The 12119-nt window shown below is 50.0% G+C and overlaps 2 protein-coding genes across 4 annotated transcripts in view; both read left to right on the top strand.

Moving 5' to 3' along the window:
* Window positions 1-269: 269 nt before the first annotated feature.
* PATL2 (PAT1 homolog 2) lies at window positions 270-10032 on the top strand. Its single transcript, XM_082450179.1, has 14 exons — window positions 270-389; window positions 995-1224; window positions 1842-1922; window positions 2387-2529; window positions 3039-3110; window positions 3340-3481; window positions 4765-4885; window positions 4989-5086; window positions 5300-5353; window positions 5454-5581; window positions 5721-5880; window positions 6396-6536; window positions 7204-7301; window positions 7870-10032. The coding sequence occupies exons 1-14, from the start codon at window positions 347-349 to the stop codon at window positions 8021-8023; spliced, it is 1665 nt and encodes a 554-aa protein (XP_082306305.1). The 5' UTR covers window positions 270-346; the 3' UTR covers window positions 8024-10032.
* Window positions 10033-11014: 982 nt separating this feature from the next.
* Window positions 11015-12119, top strand: part of SPG11 (SPG11 vesicle trafficking associated, spatacsin) — an 88370-nt gene continuing 87265 nt past the window's right edge. For 2 of the 3 annotated variants that reach the window (XR_014260637.1, XM_082450056.1), the window contains exon 1: window positions 11037-11509. Coding sequence is in view for 2 of the 3 variants with exons in the window: in XM_082450056.1 (XP_082306182.1) it covers window positions 11052-11509 (458 nt within the window). In the remaining variant the exon portion in view is untranslated. Of the gene's footprint in view, window positions 11510-12119 lie in introns of all 3 variants that reach the window. The other variant, XM_082450057.1, reaches the window with a different exon arrangement.

The following is a 12119-nucleotide window of genomic DNA, read 5'->3' as shown; positions in this document are numbered from 1 at the left end:
CAGCTGTGAGCCCCCTCCCTGTGCACAGACCGAGGCTGGTGGTGACTGTGAAGAAGTGCTTCCCCTCCAATTCCTAGCCCGGCTCCTCCTTTCTGTCCCTTGGCAGGACAGCTCCCTAGAGCTGGGCTAGTGAGGTCAGAGGGTGGAGGTTTAGGGCAGTCTGAGAGCCCAGGGTCCTGCTCCTTGAGATCTGGGTCAAAACTTTTCTGACAACCTTGCTCGGGGGGAGACCTTGGCTGTTTGGGTGCCACGCCATCCTTACCCAGGACAGGGTCTCTGGGTCTCTTCCTTTTCCCAGGTTTACCTTCCAGAGGCTGACAGTGCTCTCTCACCAGAGGAAGCAGCCATGGAGCAAGTCTGCCAGCCCGAAGAGATGAGACGCCTTCAAGGTAGTATCACCAAGTGGTCTGTGGTATCTGATAAAAGGCCCGGGAGTGCGGCAGTTTGATGGCCTGGTTCAGGGGATAGACATGGGTTTGGATGTCCAGAATTGCTGGGAGTGATTCCCAGCGACGTCATGACGGTGACTGAGATAACTTTTATGGGCCCTGTATTTATCTCACCTTCAGAGAAAAATGATCAATACCGGCCTTGTGTGGTTGTTGTGAGAATTAAACGAACAGATAGATGTAAAATCCCCAGCACACTGGGGTTAAATTGTTATGAGTCAGGGCAGCTGGAACTTGGTTGATTAAAGAGGCACAGAAAGGGCTGTCAGAGGGGGTGAGCAGGTGGAGAAGCCTGTGCTGGGACTAATGAGGCAATGGAAGAGGGGATGAAGAAACTGAAAGTGATTGGCACCTGCCAGGTTCTGTTTGCTCTAATGGGGATGGTTAGGGGCGCCCTGGGGTAGTGAGGCTGAGTTGAACTCATAGAACAAGAGAAGATGTTTGAAGATGGTGCTGGAGATGGCTTGTGAACAGAAGTGCTACAGAGACGCATCCTCTCTAGACCAGGCCCTTCACAGCTGAACCCCTGTCTACTTCCTCCTCAGGCACCCACTTAAACCAAAGCCCAGGCAAGTCCTATGACCCCTTGGCTCTTAAGGAAGTGCTGGTGTGTGCCTCCCAGTTGGAGGAAGAGGAACAAAATGAGGAAGAGAGGGAGGAGGAGGTGGACCCAGATTTAGCCCCTGACCTGGAGGAGGAGGAGGAGCAGGAAGAGGAGGAGGAAGAGAATGATCTCGGGGATCCAGCTGTCCTCAGCGCTGTCCGTAACATCCAGGTACCAGAGCAGGAAGACGTGGGGGAGGGTTGTCCTGAACTGTCTGCATCTCACAGGCTGTTGCTACACATCTCTCTCCTTTTCTTCACCCCTTTCTAGGTGGGCTAACACTTTCTATTTCAGGCTTGAACCCCAGTAAAGACTCTCTCCTTCCTTCCCTCCTTTCTTCTGTCTCCTACTTAGTTTCTGATGCTGCCCTCACCTGAATCCAGGTCCTAGCAGGGCTGTGCATCACCTAGAGATGCTGGCCCTGCTCCTGGTGGTGAAAGTGAGTCATCTTTGACCCTGGGCCCCTGTGTCTTCCCAGTCCATCCCTGGTCTTTATTCCCTTGGATTCCCCCAGCAGGTGGAGAGACACAAAGGAGTGCCATGTAGAAATGAAGTTACTCAGACCCTGCTTCAGCTTAACTCCTAAGATGCCAGTCTGGCTTCCCTTTAGTGGAAGGAGAGGGGTCCTGATTGTATTGACTTTGAAATTGAGGGAGGGCCAGGCTGCCACTGTCCTGGGTATTGGAAATGGTTGGTCCTGCTGCTCCCCTCCCCCCATTAACACAGGTGAATGTAGATGATGCCACAGGGGCTCATTCCAGCCTGGGGTTTCCTCCCTCTCATTCCAGAAAGGTCTTCTCAGCTCCCCTGGAATCAAGGCCCCTGGTGTGCTGGGGATGTCGCCTGCTTCCTTGCACTTTCTGTGGCAGGTGAGTCACTCCAGTCTCCATCCTGTGAGAAATAGGCTGGGTGTTGAGAAGCAGCATGCCGCCTGTCCCTTATTTCCGTTATGTTCACTGTGCCCTTGATCTTGCTCTGGAGGGCTTCAGAGGTGTCCGAAAAGAGCTAAGCATGGCACCAGTGGCTAAAGACAAGATCTGAGTGAACACTCAGAGAGGAAAGGGCAGGGAGTTGACTCACAGTGGGGAAAGCACAGGCCTCCACATTGTCAGGGACCGTGGAGTTGCTCCCTAGGAGGTGACAAACCTGTTGGAAACAAGAACGGGCTCTACAGTCTGGTGTCCTCACAACTGGCTCGAGGGGCCCCAAGATGAGTGAGGTTCTTGAAGGAAAAGGCAGGTGAGACCATAGAGGCAGAAAGGCAATCAACAGCAAAAGCAGGATTCTGTTGGTGGAGATGCCCTTCTCCCAGAACCTGAAATTCCTCTCCCAGACTCTGGACTACCTGGCACCACTTCCTTTCCGGCCTGCCTTTCCCAGCACCAGCACTGCAGCCCCGCACTTCGGACCTCGACTGCCCTCTCCAGACCCATCTGTCCTCTGCAGCCCGTCGACCTCGTGGCCCCTTAGGCTCAGGTACTGGTTCAGAGTGCCCAGGGTCCCAGGGTCCAGGACAGGCTGAGCTCTTCTCCAGAAGTCTCAGGACGTAGTGGCTGAGGAGGCATGGCTGCCCCTCTACCAGCTGCCACAGAAAATACTTAGAGAAACTCACGAAGAGAAGGATGTGGTAGAGTGCAATTCCTTCCCCTCACAGGTAAGGAAATGGAGGCCCAGGGACTATCTGAGGTCAGCCAGCACAGCAGAACTGAGAGTAGGACTCAGAAGTCCTGACAACCAGGCCAAATGGTTTTATATTGTGTCAGGATTTCCTGCAGCCAAGTTTCAGGGAAAAGCATATCCTGGAGGGGAGGTAAGCCCTGCTGAGCTAGGATAGTGATGCTTCATGTGGCTGACGCTTGGGCAGGGTCATAAGCAGGTAGGGTCCCTTAGATGTCTGGCTGAGGTTCCCAGAGGCTAAAGGAATGGGGGCGGGGGGCTGAGAGCTTGCTCCCACCCAGCCCAAGATTCTTTCTACGTCTTCCCAGTCATCTGACCCAGCTCCACCCTCAGCACCAGCGGATCTTGAAGCAACAGCAGCAGCATGGTCGACCACCAAGGTAAAACCGAGAGGAGAAGCAGGATTAAGGGGAGCCCCCTGCATGCTGGGGTTTCCCTTGTGACAGAGCACCTCCCCCGAAGCCCCACCAGTTAAGCCTCTCGCACCCTGGCCCACCTCTGCACTCTGCTGTCCTCCCCCGACATCCCGCTCCGAGCTCTCCACTCCTTGGGGGAGTTCTCTGTGGCAGGGGTGGGTAGGTCTAAAGGGACACTCCTCCTGGCTTGAAGTCCCCCAGCCAAGAAGCCTTGGTCTCAGCAGCCAGACCCCTATGCTAACCTCATGACCCGAAAAGAGAAGGACTGGGTGGTAAAAGTGCAGATGGTTCAGCTGCAGAGTGAGAACCCCCGCCTGGATGACTATTACTACCAGGTGAGCCCCAGGGGCTCTGCCCCGCCTCTGACCTTGGTGTCAAATGGGCCTGACCCCGTGGGTCCTCTGAGATTCTCCCTTCCCCTCACAGTGGCCACGTCCCTTCAGGTGGGAGGAACGATTGCTAAAGGATGGGGGTCATATTTCTACACTTGACATCCAAACTCTCCTTCCCCTTCTTCTCCTAAATTTCAGCCACATGGGATTAGTTATGATTCCCCAAACACACTCTGAGGTTTCTGTCTCCGTCCTTTGCCGAGAATTTCTCCTATCCAGTCGGCAAATGAGGACTCTCTCATCTTTGTACGCTTTGGTTTCTCTCAGAAATGACTTGTTATAAACATTCATCTACTTACTTTTTACTTTTTAAGATCTAAAACACAGGGAACTTTTATAAGTCATGGGATTCAATTTCTTGAACAAATGCTGGCAGACTTTTGAACTCCTTTCTGTCTGCTTCCTGTCTGCCCTTTGTCCATGAGTTTTGGGTTGTCTAAATTGTATTTCAATTTCTCTTCAACCTCCATGAGACCCCTACCGAGATTTCCACCCTTATCTCCTTCCTATTGACATTACTTTCTTCCTTTATTCCCACCAGCTTCAAAACCCTCTGCCTTCTGCCAGGATTCCTTGAATGTGATCATCTTCCACTCTTGACTTTTAGACATTGCTCCTCAATGAAGGAGCTGTATTTAAATCCTTGTTTGTCTCTCAGTCAGTGGCTTTATTTTAGTTCTGGATTTCACAGTCTTCCTTAAGAAGATATTAGAGCTGCTGCACAAATCCTCACAAGCGTAGGACTGGCCTAGAGGCCAACTGAAGTAGTGTTCTCTCTGTACTTCAAGCTGCTGATTGGTCTTCATACCATCAGATAACTCTGATTTTGGAGATCACAGGTAGGATCACCAAATTAAAATGGGGAGGGGGAAGGATAGCGGTGTCCCATGTGTAACCTGGAATAAAGATTGCAGGAAGGTTGCAGACCCTGGGACACGTTTGCTTCCTGGCTCTCTGCCTTGCTCTCTGCCTTTCTCTCTGCCTTTCCATCAGATCTGGTGGTGGTACTAGCTCTTCAAGTCCTTAGGATGGGGACCCTAAAACAGCTGGCATGAGGCCTAGGGTGCTTTAAGATGCATTATAGTGGCTACTATAAGGCCCTAAGGTGCCAGGAGCATTTCTGGAATGAATGCTGTAGGCAAGGGTATATTAAGAGGTTGCATTGCAGAGCCCTAATTCTAAGTTCAGCCAATGAGTATACATTTGACTAATCCATGGACTCTCAGGAATATTATCAGAAACTAGAGAAGAAGCAGGCAGATGAAGAGCTGCTTGGGCGAAGGAGCAGGTTTGAGTCCTTCAAGCTGGTCACGCCTTACATTCAGAAGGCGGAGGCTTATGAGTCAGGTAGGACCGGGGCTAACCTGCTGGGTTGGGGTGGACATCCGGGTTGACACAGGTGGAAAGCAGAGGGGCACGTGCCTGCAGACAGGAACCTCCTTCCATGCAGTGGTTCGCATCGAGGGTTCCCTGGGCCAGGTAGCTGTATCAACGTGTTTTAGCCCTCGCCGAGCTATTGATGCTGTGCCCCATGGAACTCAAGAGCAGGTAGGAGCGTTATCTTCCTACAGCCTTTTTCTCTCCCCTGTTTTGGAGAAAGGTCTGGAACACTCTCATGCTTGAGTTCAGGTTGGGACCTAAGAGTGAGGAAGAAGAGTGATCGGGCGTTGTGGTCTAGCCTTTCCAGATCACGTTCTAGCTCACCTAGGCTTGGGCTGCTGCTGTGGAGGTGTGGCTGACAGCCAGGGACTCTTTCTCTAGGAGACTGGAGCTGCAAGCAGTCAGAGGCTTCAGGTGTTGTACCGGATTGAGAAGGTGAGACATCAGCCTTAGCAGTGAATTCCTTACCTCCCTTGAGAACAGGATATACTCACGTTGACCCCTTCTTCCTCTCTCCCCACCCTCACATCCCCAGCTGTTCCTTCAGTTACTAGAGATAGAGGAGGGCCAGAAGGACGGGCCCGCACAGCCCTGTGAGCAGCAGAGCAGCCAGCTTGAGAAGCTCTTCCAGGCCTTAAAGACCCAGGAACAGAATAATCTGGAGTGAGTGTGGGAGGGTCACACCTCAGCCCAGGAAGGGACGGCTCAGCAAAGACAGTGGCTTAGCTTCTGCCTCTCCTTTCTGGCCTGTGGCCCTTTGCTCTATGCACATCCCTGCAATGCTCTCCTATGTCACCTGTAGGGAGGCAGCGGATGGCTTCCTGCAGGTGCTCTCCGTGAGGAAGGGAAAAGCCCTAGTGGCCCGGCTGCTCCCCTTCCTGCCCCGAGATCGAACTGTCAGCCTTCTTCTGGCCATCACCCGCCATCTGCCCCTCCTTGTCAAGAGGGATGTGGCTGATCAGGTACTGTGGCACTGAGTGGAGGAGAGGACGGTTTTGTGGATGGGTTAGGAGTGTCTATTCCTCCTCCTCTTCCCCTTCCTCCTCCTCCTCCTCCTTCCGATCCCCACCCCCAGAGAAGCCAGAGAAGGTGCTGGGCAGTGAGGAGTGTGGACCCTGCCACCCTCAGGTGAGGGGGTTTCAGAACAAACTACCACAGGAACAGCTGATCATCTTCAGGCAAATGAAGAGAGGAAAACCCACAGGCCTATGGTTACACAGGTGTGAATGTGCTCTGGAGGTTGAGAAGCTCAGGACTCCCTGATAAGTGGTGAGCCCCATAGCTACTTTGCTTAGGGAAGGCATCCTAGACAAGTGGGTATTGAAGGACCAGTGTTAGGGATGGAGACACCTGAGTGGTGATAGGCCTGGTAGGTCTGACCTGACCAGAAGGGGCCAGAGGCAGGTGAGCAAGGAAAGAGACCGGAGGTGAAGTTGTCGAGGAGTCAGAGAGAGGCCCTTACCTGACCTTCTTGCAGGCCCTGCAAACGTTATTCGAACCTCTGGGCAAATGTATCAGCCACTTGACCTTCCATGAACTTCTCCAAGGACTTCAGGGACTCATGCTGCAACCACCTGGCTCCTCAGAGCGGCCAGTCACTGTGGTGCTGCAGAATCAGGTAACACGCGTGGGAGGCTTTTGTCTTTCCACAGGTGGCTCCAGGTGCTATCTGGAATGGACCCAGGGTGGGGCTGCTTTTTTAACAAGCTCCCTGATGGTGGTGCTGCTATCACCTCTAGATCAGAAGTCACCAAACATTTTTGATAGTGAATCCATTTTACCAAAAAAATGCTGAACTATACCACCTGTGTGTGTTTATAAATCATGTACGTGGAACACTATACTTACCTTAGGTACAAAATAAATACAAGATGAGACTCTAGATGTGAAAGATCTCATATCTTCTAATATCCTAGTGGATTATCTTGTGAACCCCTCTGAAGATCTTTGCCTAAAGCAATGCCTCTTAAAACGGGCTCCACGGCCTACCCACGTCAGATTCCTGGGTCCGTTCCTGATCCGCAGTCTCCGATTCCGGGGGCGGAGCCCACAAGTGTGCATTTAATCAGCTCCCCAGAGGAATCTTTTGGAATATTCAGAGCAGTGGTTTCCTTGGAAAGGGCTCAGAGTTCTTGGCCAGACAGTATAAAACTTGATGGGTTTATGGGTGTTGGACTCCATTTGTACCTGTGAACTTGCCCTTTTAGTTGGGAAATAGCAGAGCCAGGGAAGCACTGAATGCCTAGGGTAAACTCATTTTACTCTGGATACTTTATCACTTGCAGTTTGGAATATCTTTGCTCTATGCCCTGCTAAGTCATGGGGAACAGCTGATGTCCCTGGATTCTTCCCTAGAGGAACCCAGCAGTGACCACACAGCTTGGTAAGATCATAAAAGCCTTGTAAATACTATTTCAGTACCCCTGGGATGTATAGGCTGAGCCAGATGAGATGTTTCCTGAGTGGTTTATTCAAGCACCAGGGAGGAGGTTGGACAGAGAAACAGAGTTGTAGCTGTTCTGCCCTTTTTTTTTTTTTTTTCTGTAATGCCCTAGAGCGTTGTCCCCCATGCAAGGCAGTGTAAGATAGACTCTAAAGCTTGTCCCTTTAATTACTCACAGGCCTAGGTGTGAATTCTGCTTCTGTCACTTATCAGGAACATAACATTGGGGCACATTATTTTACTTTCCTTAGCCTGTTTCCTCATCTATAAACTAGGGATCTAAGGATAAGGGTACTAACCAGTTAGAGATCTAAAGATTAAATGAAATGGAAGATGTGTAAAGCACTAAACGTTGCCTGGCACATACCAAATGTGCAAATGTTCTCTCTTAGTTGCTGGAGGTACAGAGGGTGATAGTGGTGGTAGAAAGATAATAAGAAACCTGGGCCCTGAGCCTATTTCCTGCATGCATACAAAGATGCTGATGTATTACTTCTCTGCCCTCCAGGACAGACATGGTAGTTCTCACTGCCTGGGAGATAGCTCAAATGCCCACAGCCTCTCTGGCAGAACCCCTGGCCTTCCCCAGCAACCTTCTTCCTCTGTTCTGTCACCATGTGGACAAACAACTGGTACAGCAGCTGGAGGCTAGGATGGAGTAAGTGACTGTGGAAACAAGGTCATAGCCCCCTGTTCAAGCCCAGACTAGGTTCTGTCACTTCTCTACTACTTTTAAACCAAGAGTATGGAGGATAACTTGCTTTTAGAAGTATTTCTAGACATTGGTACTTACTGAGTAATCAGTCTGCTCCAAGTTAGGGTCGTGGAGCCTGTTTCTTCAGCCAAACCTTTCCATTTATTCCCAGGAACTTTGATTATTTATCATGCTAAGCTATCTGAGGGTAAGAACTAGTTTGAGAAGATGAACTGTTCATTAAAGAAGTATTTGAGGGACAACTCAAACGTAAATAAGATGTAAACACACAAACAACATGTAGGTCATCTCTCAGAACTTACCATCTGCTGGAAAGAGACATATTAATCACATCACACAATATTTTAAAGGGAAGTTGTTTGGAGTTAACATCTCTTCTCTTTGTAGGTTTGCCTTGATCTACTGATCAGGTTGTTCCAGAATACGTATATGTGGGAAGAGTTTAATGATCAGACACTAGTTGTGTATGGGTTTTGCCTAAAGCGATCCAGAGAGTCTGAAGACAGTTGTATGCCTTGATATATTGGTGAACCCTGCCCAAAACCTTTTCTTATGCTTCAAAAAGTTGAACTATGTGCCTAAAAAGGCATGGCAAAATGAGGTATAATTAAAAAGATAATATAATGAAGTGTTGCAGTTTGTTTGTAAGTTAAGAAAATGGCTTTCATTATACCTCCTATGTGTGAAGCTTTAAGTGTCCTTAATGTAAGGGACAAGTCCTTGTTATATCTAACAATAGACTGACCTTGGAAACTGTTCCGCTGTTGCCATTTTTTATAAGTAGCCCTAGCTGAGCTAAGAGCATTTTATATAAATATCTCCTTTGAGATATGGGATGTTTGGTTTACTTTGACAAACAAGGTCATGCACTCATCAAAAAACACGAGTCCCTTTTATGAACCAGGTACCATTTTAGGTGGTCGAGAAACAGTGGTGACCAAGGAAAAGCCCCTGCTCTTCTGAAGCTTACATTCTGATTGCACAGGGACTGACAGAAGACATCAAATAGTGATAAATACCATGGTGAAAACAAAATTGGGGGATGAGTGACCGGAGTGGAATGGAAGGGCTGTCAGTAGAGGCTACAATTAAGCTGGAATCAATGACAAGTATTCCATGCAGAGGCACTAGTGAGCACAAAGCCCCCAAAATGAGAATGAACTTGGTGTGTTTCAGGAAAAGAAAGAAGGACAGTGTGGCTGAAGTATACAGGTAAGGGGTGGGGGGGAGGGGGATATAGTAGGAGAGAGGTAAGCAGAGTACACATCTGTAAGCCATGATTATTTTTTAAAGTCTGGATTTTTAACTGCTGGGAAGTCAGAATTTTAAACAGGGAAGTGACATGACGTGATTTTGTTTGAAGAAGATCACTCTGACTGCTGATTGTTAGGGGAACAGGATAGAAAGCAGAGAAAAAAATGTTCAGAAATTCTTTTTCCAAAGCTGGGGCAAGAAGTGAAGAACTTTAGGAACAGAAAGAGAAGAAGTTGGGAAAAGGTTTTGGAAGAGTTGACAGACATTGCTGATGGGCTGGATAAGGGTGGTGGTGAAGAATCCAGGATGACTCCCAGGCAGAGTGAATGGTGGGTGCCCTAGACTAACGTGGGGAAAACATGAGGAAAAATGCATTGGGAAGGATTATAATCAACATTGTAGACGCTTTAATATGTCCTGTTAGAAATCCAAGTAGATATATCAAGTAGGTAAAGAGCAGTCTGGAGGCGAAGGAAAAGGTCAGGGATCAAGACACAAAAGTGGGAGTATCAGCACACAGATGTATTACAAGTTAGGAGTGAGGAAAAGATGACGTAGGAAGAAAAGCCAACATAGGGGACTGAGGAGGAGTTATCTGAAAAAAATAGGTTGAAGATTACGGAAGTGGTGCTACCAAAGTTGGAAAGAAAGTACTTTAAGAAAGGAGTGTGTGGGCTTCCCTGGTGGCGCAGTGGTTAAGAATCCACCTGCCAAGGCAGGAGACCACGGGTTCGAGCTCTGGTCCGGGAAGATCCCACACGCAGCAGAGCAGCTAAGTCCATGGGCCACAACTACTGAGCCTGCGCTCTAGAGCCCGCAAGCCACAGCTACTGAGCCCGTGTGCCACAACTACTGAAGCCCGCACGCCTAGAGCCGGTGCTCCGCAGCAAGAGAAGCCACTGCAGTGAGAAGACCCGGCTCACCGCAACTAACGAAAGCCCACGCGCAGCAACAAAGACCCATGCAGCCAAAAATTAAATTTATTTTTTAAAAAAGAGTGTGGAATGAGGAGAGAGACGTGACGGAGGAGGGAGGCACTGACTACAGAAAGAGTCAATTTGGAATCTTCTGAAAGGGTAGCAGAGCAATTGGACAGTAGGTAGTAGTCTATGTAGGTTAAGGAACACTTTTCTTTTAAAGAGTGATATTACAGCATGCCTGCATGATAATGAAAGCACTCCAATAAAGTGGCCAGGGCAGGGAAGAGTGGAGAGTAACGAAGGCGAAGAAAGTTTACAAAGTCCTACAACAGGAGGAGGATGGGAATCAAAGCACAGACAAAGGAGGCGACCTTTGATAGCTGTGTGACCCCATCTGATTGTGGAAGAGAATGTGTTAAGAAAGGCACTGCTGTCCTTTAGGAGACCATTCCAAAATGCCTATTTCCCACCTCTTCTCGCCCCCTCTGCTGCCGATCTTGGATTATACCTTCCGGAGGAAAGAGTAGTAGGAAACAGGAACTCTACCACTTCCACCCAGCCTGTTGCCCTGGCTGTTACAATGGATATTATTTCATGTCAGCATCAAGTCAGCTCCCTCATCATGGATCGGTCAAATACCAGGACATTGCACCACTCAGGGCCTGCAAGCAAAAATAACAGCCCAATAAAAGCGAAGAGTGGCAGGCACAGGCCTCCAATAGGTAGGAGGCAGCAAGGGTAAGAAAGCAAAGGGTAATGCCACTCAGTGAGAACAGCTGCTACAGCCACCTTAGGCCGCTAATGGAGGCCCTCAACTCTCTCAGCAAACCGTGGGCTCAAAACATACGCAGATGTGGCTTTGCTGGAGTGGGTGGTGCGGAGAACGTAACCGGGCAGACTACGTCACCGGGCAGACTACGTCAGCGCATCTCTCCGCGCGGGAGTCACGAGGTCGAGGGCGGGTCGGCTACACAGCGCACGCGCAGGACGCAGCGGGCCGTACGGACCGGAAGGACCGGTGCGAGCGGGATGGCTGCAGACAAGGGGGCTGGAAGCGCTGAAGCCGTGGAGCGGGTTCTACCCGTGTTGTTGGTGCCGGTCCCCGCCGAGGCAACAGGGCGGCTGGGATCCCGGGCGCAGTTGCACAGGGAGCAGGAGGTTCTGGGGAGCCTGACGGCTGCAGGCAGCCTTCAAGTGCTTCCCTTGGCGCCCGGCGGCCGGGGCGGGGGCGGCTGCCGCCTGGAAGGCCGTTTTCGGCAGTAAGTGCTGTGGCCGGGCTTGGCCTTGTGGAGGGAGTCCGCAGCCTTAGCTTGGCTGGCGCCTCTGCTCCCCTCCTACCTTGGAGGTAGCGGGAGAGGGATGACGGTGGAGGGCAACGCCTCAGAGGCAGGCCCTGTTCCTTCTCGGAACATTTTCCTCGGTTTGTCGCGTCCCTGCACCCATTCTTTCCCGTTCCGGGTGGGTGGAGACAGTATCCAGATCTTCTCCGGACGTGGAGAACCTGTAATGAATCCCAGCTTGGACGCTTTTTTAATTCATTTAACACAGGTTGATTAATCGTCACTGTGCCGTGCCCCACGCCCATTTTCTTCAGTTAAATCTGTTAAAGATGCCAGCTGAGGGGCATCATCTCTCATTTGAATCATCCTGTTACCTTTTCCTTATCTCTGATACAAGTAGCTGTTTCCTTCACATTTGGGCTTCCCCTCCCCTCCATCCCCCTTCAAGGACAGAGCCTACTTTTTCTACTCTCTTATTCACGTATTCACTCAACAAATACTTATTATGCGCTTTCTGTTCGTTACCTAGGAGCAGTGCCTAAAAGGTTTAATAAGACAGTTCTTACATGTGAGGTTGTATGGTTGGGAA

The sequence above is a fragment of the Balaenoptera physalus genome (assembly GCF_965194825.1).
Source record: "Balaenoptera physalus genome assembly, chromosome: 2".
In the NCBI taxonomy this organism is placed as follows: Eukaryota; Metazoa; Chordata; class Mammalia; order Artiodactyla; family Balaenopteridae; genus Balaenoptera; species Balaenoptera physalus.
The sequence above is the reverse complement of the archived record's forward strand: the minus strand, read 5'-3'. Positions and strand labels throughout refer to the sequence as shown.